The following is a 12,573-nucleotide window of genomic DNA, read 5'->3' on the forward strand; positions in this document are numbered from 1 at the left end:
TTTGGGATGGAGGGAGTATGTATTTACGTATGCATGTATGTATGTGTCTCTTATGTTTAGTTTACAGAGAGGGAATGGAAAATGAGTACAAGGAAAATTGGTACACCAGAACAAAAACGGGCAAATGCAAAACAGAGAAGCAAAAAAGTGTGACTAAACAATTATACACTTCCTATCTTCCTTTGCTGTATACAAATTAATTATCCTTAACCCCCCAACAATAATGCCTAACAAAAGGAATTAATGTGCTAGCTAAGTAAATTAAGAATCATCTGGGAAGAAGGACGACGAGAAGCAGGAGGCGGTTTTGATGATCTCATTTTCATATATCCCATCCCATTCATCACCTCCAGGCACCATGCAAATTTTCTCTTTCTAGATGCTCATCTCTCTCTGTCTAGCACCCTCTCTCTCTCTTCTCTGTTTTTACTGTTTCTCTCTCTCTTTCCTCGATCCGTACTCTTCCAAATGCATGATTGTGCGCATGCATGCATGAGCCATGAAAGGTGATGTAGCGATGCATGTATGTAAGCATCAACAACCGCTGTAGTCTCTCAAGGAGAACCGCCCGGTGCTGTCGGGCCCGGCGTTGCCGGCGCCGGCGTGCTGCAGGCCTAGCGTCAGAGACACGTCGCCGGCGGCCGCGCCTGCCGCAGCGGGCCCGTACCGCACCCTCACCCCGGGCTCGAACCGCCCGTACAGGTCGTCCGCGCCACCGCCCACGTGCGCGTCGCCGCCGAGGAGCTCCACCGGGTCGATCCCGACGAACGCCGCGTCCGCAGCCGAAGGACCCGCGGCGCTCGGGTCGGGCTTGTGGGGCATCATCACTCCGGGCATTGTGCCGTGCTGCTGTTGCTGTTGCGGGAGCTGCGCTGCGCCGGTGGTGGTCGGAGAGTGCGAGTCGTCGGCGCCGGAGGGGTCGTTGCCGGACTCGGGGCCGCCCCCGCCGCCGGCCGAGGAACCCTCGAGCTCCCTGCACTCCTGCTGATACATCTCCTCGATCATGGGCTTCCATAGCCGGACACGGGCGTTGATGAACCAGTTGGAGACCTGCAGTTGATCCAAAGGAAAGCAAACAAATTATTGCAGGGACAGGCTAGGGGTCCACGCACGGGGCACGGCCTGTGGGGCTGTGGGCTTGTGGCGCCATGCGTGCATGCATGCATGGCTGTAACGTATAGGGCTAGGTAGCTTATCCAATTAACTAGCTACTAGCTATACTCGGTTCTTTTCTCTTTTTTTGTGAACAGCTATACTCGGTCCTCACTGTCATGTAATCATGTTTCAGTTTTATGATGTCATTGTCTTGTTTCATTTGTGTCCAGTGTTTTGGATCTAGTTATTTTTTGTAATATAGCAAGAGATCGACTTGCCTTGTTTTGGATTCTAAACATGTACATGTACATGTCTCTGCACATGGATATAAATAATAAGTTTTTTTACATATCGTATTAGTTTTATCCTAAGTCAAAAAAATCTATGTTTGACCATCTTGTAGTATAGGTTAACAACATAAGATTTATGTTTTTAGATTCACAATGAGAAAAATACTTTCATAATATAGACTTCACATGCATGTTGCGAAACTATATGAGTTTTTTTTAAAATTGATGGTCAAATTTAGGAGTGTTTGGCTTATGATAAATCTAATACGACATGAATAAAAAGAGGGGAGTTATACAAACTAATAATGAGAGTAATTTGGTGTGGCTATATAATACTAGCTACCATGCGTACATGTGTTTATATGCATGTTTACGCTCTTACTTTCTGTATTTTTACAATTCATGAATTTTTTACTGAGAATCTCTATAAATAGGCCTTGTTTAGTTCTGAAAAGTATTTTTAGATTTTAATAATGCTAAAATTTAAGGAACCGAATCACACATGCATAGGATTGTCCTTATTAGCATAAAAATGGTCTCAGCACATCTAGAACTTTTAAAACAATATATGTTGATTGCATGTAGTAGTTGATCATTTTGATTTCTACAGTTAATAAGCTACTAGAAAAAGGAAGAAGCACTAAGTCATATGTGCAATTATTTAAAATGACAGAAAAATACCATGACATTTAGTAGTTTTAGAAATTTTCTTCTTCTCCTCCTGTAGCTCTTAGCAAATGTTATGACCTATATGCACTGGCAGAACCAGGGGGCTAGCAGGGGTTGTGCACCCCCAAGCACAGTGGTTCATTTAAATACCTATATAAATATTGATATTTATAGCACAAGAAATATCAATTTCATTTTTTTGTTAAAATATAATGGTTTTGGAAAGAAATAGTGTAACTTTTTTTTTGAAAAGTTCTTCAAACATATAATTATATATATTATCACACTAAAAAATGCAATCATATTTGTTCGGCTATATGTACTTTGAAGCAGGATATTTGTTATATTGAGTAATGTTTTCTATTTATTGTACATTTGTATTGTCCTATTATGATTTTGTAATGGTAGGTAATATTACAAACAATGTCATTGGAAAAGATAATTTGCTCTAAGTTTGAACTCTATTATGCTTAAGCATATATAGATGGTGGGGAGCACATGACATCGAATATTACATAGGTAAGTCCATGTAGTACAAAATGGTAGCCAAACATCCAAGGACAATAATTTGCAACATGCATTATTAGTTGATTTCATTTTTTTGTTTATAAATGCACATAATAAGATAGTGAAAATCAAGTTAACTAATTCAGCTGTGGGATTTCTTAGCTCAAGTTAGACAATGCCTTCAAATTCAAATTCACACAAAAAAGGAATTCATCACTTGATTTTGTTGTCACAAAATTATGTAGCACTCTTTAAAAAATCTAGGAATTATATCGTTGATTGAAAAAGTATGAATAAAGGACCCATTTTTTTTAAAAAAAAATCTAGGACCTTCTACTACAATAGATGCAACAATAGTTATAAAATTATGTAACAAATGCAACTATACTTCTTAGTTGTAGCATTATAATATGTATGTCTGCATGCTTGAAGAAACTATATTTATAATAATTAATTATATATCTTACGCATTGACTTTGTGTGTAAAACATTAATGAGTTGCACATGACAAGATTCATATGATGTAGTGGAAGCATGCATATAGAGTTTTTTATACAACCTCATCTAGCAAGTAAAACTCTTTATTTTTGCAATACAATTCTTCCTACATATACTACAATTATTTGTAATATAAAATTTGGAAATGGGTGTACATGCATGATCAACATGGCGTATATACACACAATGGAAGGCAGGGACAACGTTTATCTTGCTACAAGATGAAGGCATGCATATATAGGGTTGGTTACATGAAAAGGTGTCATTAGTATTAGTTGCTCTCATATGTTAAATGCTTTGCTGGTAGTGTATATATATATATATATATATATATATATATATATATATATATATATATATATATATATATATATATATATATATAGGAAAATGATGTGAACAATGTTGATGCGATCAAAGCTAGCACCTTGAAACTACGTTAAAATCTACTGAGAAAGTTAGATCAAATGAATTTAATATGAAAAAATATGTATATGGACCAAGTAGCAGGTTAAGTGGTCAATTACTAGCTGCTTAAATAAGTTAGTAGCAGATCAGAACTTGGAATGAACGATGTACCAACTGGTTTGTACAGAATTGTGGCATACACATACGGTGCAACCGAGGGGTGATACTTGTTAACTTTTTCCAAGAAAAAGCGCCACTTTTGACAAGGTTTTGTCGGCATTGTACCGCATTAAGCATAACAGCATATATCGTAGTATATATCTAGGTAGGGTCGTTTAGATATCACAAAATAGTTGCCATCATGTAGAAAGCAAGAAGCAACTTAATTAGCCACATGGTTATATGGTGTCGGGAAATATTATAACTAGTTGGTGGATCCAGAATTCTTTTTTCAGGAGGATGCTATCAATCTAGCTAATAAGGTACAGAAAGGACAAGTATATGTAGTACGTGGGCCAAAATGTAGTATGTGTGTTATTGGACCCGTTCTATATATATGAACCAGCTATCGATCAGTACAAACTTACTAAATTAATGTTACACAATCACGGTGGGCATAGATTTCACCTAAGATGCCAGGAAAGGATAAAGGGACAAGGGGAGCTGAAGAGGGACCCAGTTTGCGTTGTCACATTGGGTAAGAGCAGAGGAGGAAATGTTTCTACGATGCGGCCATCGATTGATAATGACCCAGTGCCCTGAAGTTGGTAGACATGAGGGGCACTTGTGCAGGGACCACGTAAGTGCATGCAGGAAATAAACAAAAGAGCCCAAAAGAGAGACGAACTGGTGAAGGTTAGAAAAAAAATGCATAAACCTGAGAAGCTGTGTGGAGTAGGGTTCAGTCCAATACCATCATGCATGCAGATATAAATATGTGGGCATGCACGTGCCGAAAAAAAAACTAGAGGTGTTAAGTTTAATAGTTCAAAAGATTTGCCTTGCAAATTACTCTCTATATGTGCTTTAATTTCGTAAATAGTCTACATTTACTTCATGCATGTGTTCAAACATTCGATGTGACGGACAGTAAACTTTACCGAGACCAACCAAACGGGGCCAAGTTTAGTCTTTTACTACATTCACATATGCTAAGTACGGAGTACCATCTATAGACTAGGATAGGTATATATGCCTACATATATTACGTAAGTGTCTAGAAACTACATATCTTAACACGATTTGACCTTCTTGTCAATTTCATAAACTTTTAGTCTGTCTATATATCGAGGTGCTGAGTCTATCGACTCAATCTTAGCTTACTAACCATTTTTTCAATCTAGTTATTCTATCATATTTCAACAAAAAAAGTTATTCTAGCATTATGAGTGTGTTTGTATACATATTGCACAATTCTAACAAAAAAAGTTATTCTAGCATTATTCTAGCATATTGCACAATATTAACTGAAATGATTTATTTACTTGGCTAAACTGGTATATCTCCAGATGTTGAGAAATTGTTACTAGATTATGAGTGTGTTTGTATACATAATTATATTACGGAGTAGCTTATTATTATGGTTTGTTGCTGTATTTTATTATTGAATACTTGTAAGTAAAAAAAACCTCATTTCAGCTATAGCATATATATAAGAGATACTATGTGCTTAAGCATGCACAAGTAGATTCAGCCTAAGTATATAGTTTAGTGGCCATTTGGAGTAGAGTGTCAGTTTCTATTTACCTCGGGGACAGGCTATCTATTCATAATATATAAGACAATGCAGACGGTCATGCATGCTGAGTCGATGCCAAAAAGAAGTGCATCCAGGGCCTTGTTTAGTTCGCAAAATTCTTTGATTTTGGGTACTGTAGCATTTCGTTTTTATTTGACAAACATACATTGTCCAATCACGGAGTAATTAAGCTTAAAAGATTCATCTTACAAATTACAGGTAAACTGTGCAGTTAGTTTTTATTTTTGTCTATATTTAATATTTCATACATGCGACCAAAGATTCGATGTGACAGGAAATCTTGAAAATTTTTACGAACTAAACACGGCCCAAATCAGCAAAAACAAAGAGAATAAAAAAACAGGTAAAACTGACACGCTCAACAGTAGGCGATAGATAGATATTCAAATCCATGCATGCATGCGTACGGTACGTATCTGCAACAAAGCTAGCTAGCAGATGAAATAGCTCTGACTCCACACTGTGCATGGGTGGTGGTGCAAGTGTACAGACCTGGTTCCTGGACAGCCCGGTCTGCCTCGCCAACAGGTGCTTATCGGCGTCGCTCGGGTACCTGCAGGCGGCACGAGAAAACAACCATGCACACACATGAGAATCATTCCCTATACAACGCCACTGCTGCACACATACTGTACCGCACTAGCAGCACGTAGAAAAGGACCCGTGTACCAGCACACTATCTTCTGCCTAGCAGAGCTGAGCTGAGCTGTGGGCTGAGACTGCGCTGCACGCAGCCTGCAAGCGCATGCAGCAGCAGAAGCGCCGCAGGAACAGCACCACTGCGTGCGACGTGCATGCAGTGCTAAGCACTATTCACCAATCATATTCCCATTATATGTGATGATCATATATGTATGGACGAGCACCGATATCCATGCACGCACATGTACGGTAGCAGCAATAGCAACTATAGCTAGCTAGGCCAGCCATGCACCACACTCTCCTGCAATCTGCATGCATGCAGATATCGCAGCGCCAGGAGCCAAGGGGAAAACGGATTCCGAGGCCGATATATTCCCCCTCTGGTGCTTTGATCTCGCGCAGGCGGCAGTGGCAGCATGATAACGGGATCTGGATCAGATGGTGGCACGCTGGAAGCAAAAGGAGGCCGGCCGGCTCTTCGTCCGGCGGCCACCCGCCCATGCCGGTTGCAGCAGGCCGGGGGCGCGGCAGAAAGGCCCGCCCTGCGCCGTTCATGCGCGCAGCAGAACGCGCGTAGCTTTTGCATGGGCGCGCGCGCGCGAACGGAAGAGCAGCAGCCTTCTCTTTCTCTAGCGGCGGTCCGGACTCCGGAGGAGAGGCTGAGGAGAGCAGAAGAGCTCCTGCAGCTGCTGGCCGGCCTGACACTGATTGACCGCAGTAATAAAACCAGAAAAAAGGTAAATTTCTGCAATGATGGGAAAGTTAAACCCCGGGGGGGCAAAAGGGGAGGAACATACACAGGCGCACAGTCCCCGGCATGCATGGCTGCTGCGGCCGGTTTTTTTAGCGTGGATCTCGAAAAAATTACTGCTTTTGCTAAAGCGCAGCAGCGAACCAGCAGCCAGACGCCGCGGCCCGCGGAGGCAGGGAAAAGCAAAGCAGAAGCTGCCCGTGATGAGTATGAGTACTCGTACTAGCAGGAGGCGGAGCGCTGCATCCTGCATGCGTGATCTCGCGCCACCGCCACGGCATCGATCATCGCCAGCAGCATGCAGCTGATCCCATGCATATGCATGTCATGCAGATGATAGATATATATATATATATATCGAGCGAGACGAGGAATTGACTAGTAATTGAGAGGCCGGCAAGTGATGATGATGAATGACGTACGGGTGCAGGAAGTGCTCGAAGAGCCAGGATCGGAGGATGTTGACGGAGCGTTCGGGGAGGCCGCGCTGGGGCCTCCAGGCCTCCTGCTCCATCATTCCCATGTGGTGGAAGGCGCGCTGCTGCCGGAGGCTCTGGTCGATGGCGCGCAGCCGCGGGGTCTCGCCCTTGGTGAGCCCGGAGCTGGTGCCGGCGTCCTTCTCCCCGAGCAGCTCGCACGTGGTCCGCAGCTGCGCCGCGATGGCGTCCTTGAGGCACCGGAAGTGCCGCGACATGGCCTTCTGCGCCAGCGCCGTGTACGGCGTCGCCGCGCCGAACCCCATCACCGAGTCGAAGAAGTTCACCACCATCTGCATCTGGTCGCAGTAGTGGTTGTACCGACGGTCCACCTGATCATCATCATGCACCAGAGATAATTTATTAGTATTTACGGCGATTCATCATCATCCCTAGTAAATTACAAAAGGTAATTGAAACGTGGAATTAATTGTGAAAGGGGAAAAAACCTATACTTCTACAAGGAGTAGCTAGCTAGTACGATCGCGGGAAGCAATATAATGCTGATCGATCGATGGAACACAAGAAACAAAACTGGATCGGGTGGTGCAGCACGAGTTAAGGCATGGGCATGGCGTTGCATGTGTCGCTGGCACAATTATGAGAAATGGGGAGAAGGAACAAAAGCAGCCGAGGCCCACCGGTATTTGGCAACAGCCGGTGCCGGGGCTAGCTAGCTACTAGCTGAGCCAGCCACCATACGCATCTACCAGAGTGTGTGACCTGCCTGCATGTGCCCAAGCTCCAGCTGCCGCGCGCGGTGATCACTGGGCGAACGACGCGAGAGCTCCCTCAGCTCCTCTCGCTCGCCAGACACAATCATGTACTACTAGCCAGTAGCAGCTAGCAAGGAGTTCGTTGTGACATGTAGCAGCAGCTAGCTCTCGTACTTGCTCCCTGCAGTGCCAATTGTAGCAGTGCCGGCCGAGACGACCGTACGTAAGCTAGCTATAGATTAGGCGAAGCTAGCTGTTCATCAACTAGCTCGAAGCCGCTGATGCTAGCATCGACCTTGCATGATCGATGCATGATTGCAGCAGCTTGCACCAACCACCGGTGTAAGTGTATGCGTACATAGATTAATTATATACCTTGTAGCTAGTGTAGAACCAAATGAAGCTTGAGTCATCAAAGTATTATATGCTTTTACGAAATCAAAATTAGGTAGTGACGCCGCCGCGGCGCATAAACAATTACCAGCTAGTAGTACCATAAACTCCTATGTTAATTGAGATGTGATGACAGCAACGGGTAGGGAGAAAGGATAGATAGAGTGAGATGGGCCGTACTTCTTTCCCCTTTGTGGGGATGGATATGGAGAGAGAAGAAGAGAGAGGCAGGGGCAGGCGGATTGGCACATAAAGAAATGGAGGCGATGAATGCAGCGGCAACAGCGCAGCACCAACAACCGCCCAAAAAGAAATCGAGCCATATGGGGGATGGGATCGATGTTACTATGATTAGGAGATTCATATCCCTCTTGGAGTTTGTGTGGCGGCGGCGGCTCCTGCTGCACGCACCTGCCTGCAGCCTGTGCATGCCATTGGCGGCCACCGGCCACCTGCCACTTCCGGCAGGCAACAATGACTTGGCACTTGGCAGTAAAAAAAAAAACAAGCTCTCTCCCTCGTACTCGAACTACCAGCTTTAGCTAGCTGCTTCTGCTGGATCATCGATCGGTTGTAGTACTGCTATACGTACCGGCCGGCTCTGCCCACCTACCGCCGCCGCCGCAACTACTTTAGAGCTAGCTAGCGCCGCCTCCGTGGCCGCGAGCGTCCTCGTCGTCGTCGGCCGGAGCTTAAATATGGCGGCTATGGCGTCAGCAAACCCATGCACGCACCCATGCATGCACGCTAGAGAGGAAGCACAGAAAGGGGGAAGGGATGGAGTTAATTCGTGTATGGAAGCTAGGCTGAGACAGTGGACGTGCCTCGTCGAGCATGGAGATGAGCTTGGCCTTCTTGCGCTGGTGCTCGAACCGGTCGGCGGGGGACAGTTGAGGGGGCTCCTTGGACGCGGACGACGGCGACTGCGCGGCGCCGGAGCTGGAGGCGCCGCCCTGCTTATTGCTGGCGTTAGGGTTGGACGCCGAGGCCCCACGCCCGCCCCGCGCGCCGCCCTTGATCTGCCCGCGCCCGACGCTGCAGAACTCCTCCAGGAGCTCCTGCGCCGCGCGGGTGTACTTGGAGTTGCGCAGCACGCCCGCGACGCCCGCGGGGCCGTATCCGACGTGCAGCTGCTGCCCCAGCGCGCCGACCTGGCCGTGCAATGCCATCGGCAGCTGCTGCTGCTGCACCGACGTCGGGCCCTGCTGCTGTTGCTGCCGGTTGAAGTAGAGCACGCCGTCCCGGACCCTCAGCTCCTCGGCCTGCTTCGCCATCTCCAGCTGCTGTAGCGACGGCGACAGCGAGAGGGACAGACCCTGGCCTTCCACGACGCCGGTCCCGGCGCCACCGAACGCGGCCCCGGCGGCGGCGCCGAACGCCTGGAACGCCTCGTGGTGCTGCACGTCCGACGGCGGCGGCGACGTCGGCGACGATCTAGACTGCTGCTGCTGCTGCTGTGGGTTCATGAGGAAGAGCTGCATCGCGGCGGCCGGGTCGGTGGCCAGGCCAGCCATGCTGCCTGCTTGCTGCTGCTTCGGGGACGACGTTTCACCTAACGAGCCCATGCTGGCCCCACCGAGGACCAAGCCAGCACGACCCGCCGCGCCGGTCCCGAACCAACCGCCGTCGCCGCCGGACAAGCCGGCCACCCCTCCGGGCCCGGCCTGCTGCTGTTGCCGTAGCCCGAAGCGGTAGTTGGCGCTCATCTGGCTGGCCAGCAGCTCGGTGGCGGAGGGACCCGAAGGCGGCGCGGGGAAGTTGAACATCTCGGAGAGCATGTTGGAGGCCCCGGCGGCCGCCGCCGCTTGCTCGTATATGGACCCGGGGCCGCCATGGTCGTCGCCGCCGTCGATAGGGAGCAGGCCGTGCCCGGCGGCGGCGGCCGGGTCGAAGCCGGCCTGCACCCTCAGCTTGTCGCGGCGGCTCTGCTGCGCCACGTGCTCGTGCTGCTGCTGATGGTGATCCTGCTGGTGGTGGCTGGAGTCCGGGCGGTCGAAGCCATCAGAGGAGTAGCCGTAGACGCCGCTGCTGGCCTGGTGGTGGAATCCCTGGGAGTGGGACATAGACGTCGCGGTAGCCGCCCGGGCGGAGGCGGAGATCGCTGCGCTGCTCTTGGTGGGTTGGCTCACGTACGTGGTGATGGTCTGCTGGTACGGTGGCGCCGCTATGCCCATGCCGGCGGCGCCACTGTCATCATCGTCGGCGGGATCCCGGCCACAACCTCCACCTTCCTGCACAGCTCATCATGAGCAGCAGCGCCATCGTAAGCACCGGCCAGAGGAAACCGAATTTATATAAAATAGCATCCAAAGAAGACGATGATGAACCGGATTGCACTCTCCCAAATTAAAGCAAACAAATCAAAGGAAAGAAAAAAAAGAACAGAAAAGCAAATTAATCCTCCTTTAAATTTAATTTCCCCAAACAAAATTCCGGCTAGCTTTGCATGTATCTGATGAACAAATAAAGAAACACAAACAACCGATCGATCGACCGGGCAGAGAAGAACGAAGAAGAAGGCTAGTGATGAGAAGGAAGGAACAGCGGCGATGTAATTGTGTCCTCGCTCGCTCGCTCCCGGCGCCGCGCGCGTTGGCTGCGGGTGCTTGCTGCTTACCTTAACCTAAGAGGCCGGAACTAGCACATCGTTATCTGGGTGCGGGAGTGAAAGGGGTGCTGCCTCCGAGAGCAGCGGCTGCTCCTCCTCCTCCTCTCCGCCATCTCTGTCTCTCTCTCTCCTTGTCTCCCGAAATCTCTTTATCTCTCTCAATCCCTCTCCCCGTCCTCCTGTGCTGCTGTGTGTGACTAACTCTATATTTTTTTTTCTCCTCCCCTCTTTGTCCGGTCGGGTCTCGGGCGGACGGCGGCCGAGCACGCGCGCAGCAGCCTTGTGCAATCGCCTTCCGATTCTGAAAGGGGACGGCGAAGAGCGCGACGACGCAAAGGGGAAGGCAAGCAGCTAGCCAGTAGCTACGAGTAGTAGTAGCGCGCAGGGCGGGTGGTGGCCGGTTGGTATATAAAAAAACCGAGCTCCTTTTCCTCGCCTTCCGGTGCTCTGCTGGCGCGGCTATTCCGCTGCTGATCCCCTCCTGCTCCTGCCGCCGCGGCTGCTGCTGCTGCTGCTGCTGCTGCAGATATTGGAATTGGACGGGGGCGAGAGCTGAGCAGCTCAAAATCCCAGAGGCCAGAGGGAGGAAGACGTCGCTGTCGCTGCGGCCCTCGTCCCAGCGCTGCCTATACTATCTCTCCCTCTCTATTCCTCCTTTGGGATCCTCTTTTTCTTTTTATGCCCCGCGCCCTTGCTTGTACCGCGTTTAATAATCAGCGTCGTTGTTGTGTTGTGGTTAAGTTATTATTGTTGGTGCTGGTGATGTCGTACGCTTGTTTTCATTTGTCCCCCCCCCCCCCCTCTCCTTTTCATAGTCTCTTTTATTTTTCTCACTATCCTCAAATGACTTTACAGTTGATCTTTTTTATTGAATCAGTTAATTTTTAGGAAGAAAATAAACTAGTTGGTTGTTTAATTTTTCGGGATGCAGCTAGCTATATATAGATATTTGCTAGCTTAATTAGCTAGCAGTAGAAATTCTCACCATGCAGTTGAAGTCGGGCTCCTACATGTACGTGTACGTAGACCCAGCAGCCAACTACTAGCTCGATCGCTACTACTACTGCTAGATACTAGTAGTCGTAGACGATGGAATGAAAGATGATGTCGATCATGTCGAGTATTATCCAGCAGGGGAGGGAGGCAGCGAAAAAATATTTGATGGAAAGCAAGTAAAGGAGGCAGGCTAGGGTCTGATGGGAAAAGAAAGCTATGAGGAGGCGTCCCTCTCTGCATCTTTCCATCTTTTCTTTTTCATTTCGAAATTGACCAGCACTCGGACACCCAGCCAAGGCGCGTGAGTAGTAGGAAATCGACCCCCCCACAAATCAAAATATCCTTTTTTTCCTAACAAAAAAAAGAGAAGGAAGAAGATGAAACTTTTCCTGTGCATGCATGCTCGATCGAACCAACGCCATATGTTTACATCCCCCGCCTTTATTGCGAACCCACCGAGAAAAATGATTAAAAAAAAATCTCGCTCTCGGCCCGGCACGGTGGTGGGTGCGACGAACCTCCTTCCTGTACTTTAAATTTTTCTCTCTGCTTTCTGATGAAACATTTAATTAAATGCAGAAAGGAAAGGAAAGCAAGCTTTGCTGTTGCGCTAGCTGCTGATAATCCCGGCCTCTCCCAACCACGCGTGCGTGTGGTGTGGTGTGTGTGTGAGAGCGCGCGTCAGCCTAAACCTGACGAGTGACGACGCGTGCGTGTACTGTGCAGTGCAGGCCTAATTAATCCGGCCCCAACCGCTAATCCAAC

The 12,573-nt window shown here is 48.0% G+C and overlaps 1 protein-coding gene across 1 annotated transcript; it reads right to left on the reverse strand.

Annotated features, from left to right (window-relative positions):
- On the reverse strand, nt 1–11,465 carry LOC8059948 (BEL1-like homeodomain protein 4). Its single transcript, XM_002466469.2, has 5 exons — nt 10,822–11,465; nt 9,029–10,435; nt 7,042–7,427; nt 5,719–5,779; nt 1–1,050 (listed from the first exon to the last, which is right to left on the reverse strand). The coding sequence occupies exons 2-5, from the start codon at nt 10,376–10,378 to the stop codon at nt 535–537; spliced, it is 2,313 nt and encodes a 770-aa protein (XP_002466514.1). The 5' UTR covers nt 10,379–10,435; nt 10,822–11,465; the 3' UTR covers nt 1–534.

The sequence above is a fragment of the Sorghum bicolor genome, chromosome 1, assembly GCF_000003195.3.
Source record: "Sorghum bicolor cultivar BTx623 chromosome 1, Sorghum_bicolor_NCBIv3, whole genome shotgun sequence".
NCBI classification, from domain to species: Eukaryota; Viridiplantae; Streptophyta; class Magnoliopsida; order Poales; family Poaceae; genus Sorghum; species Sorghum bicolor.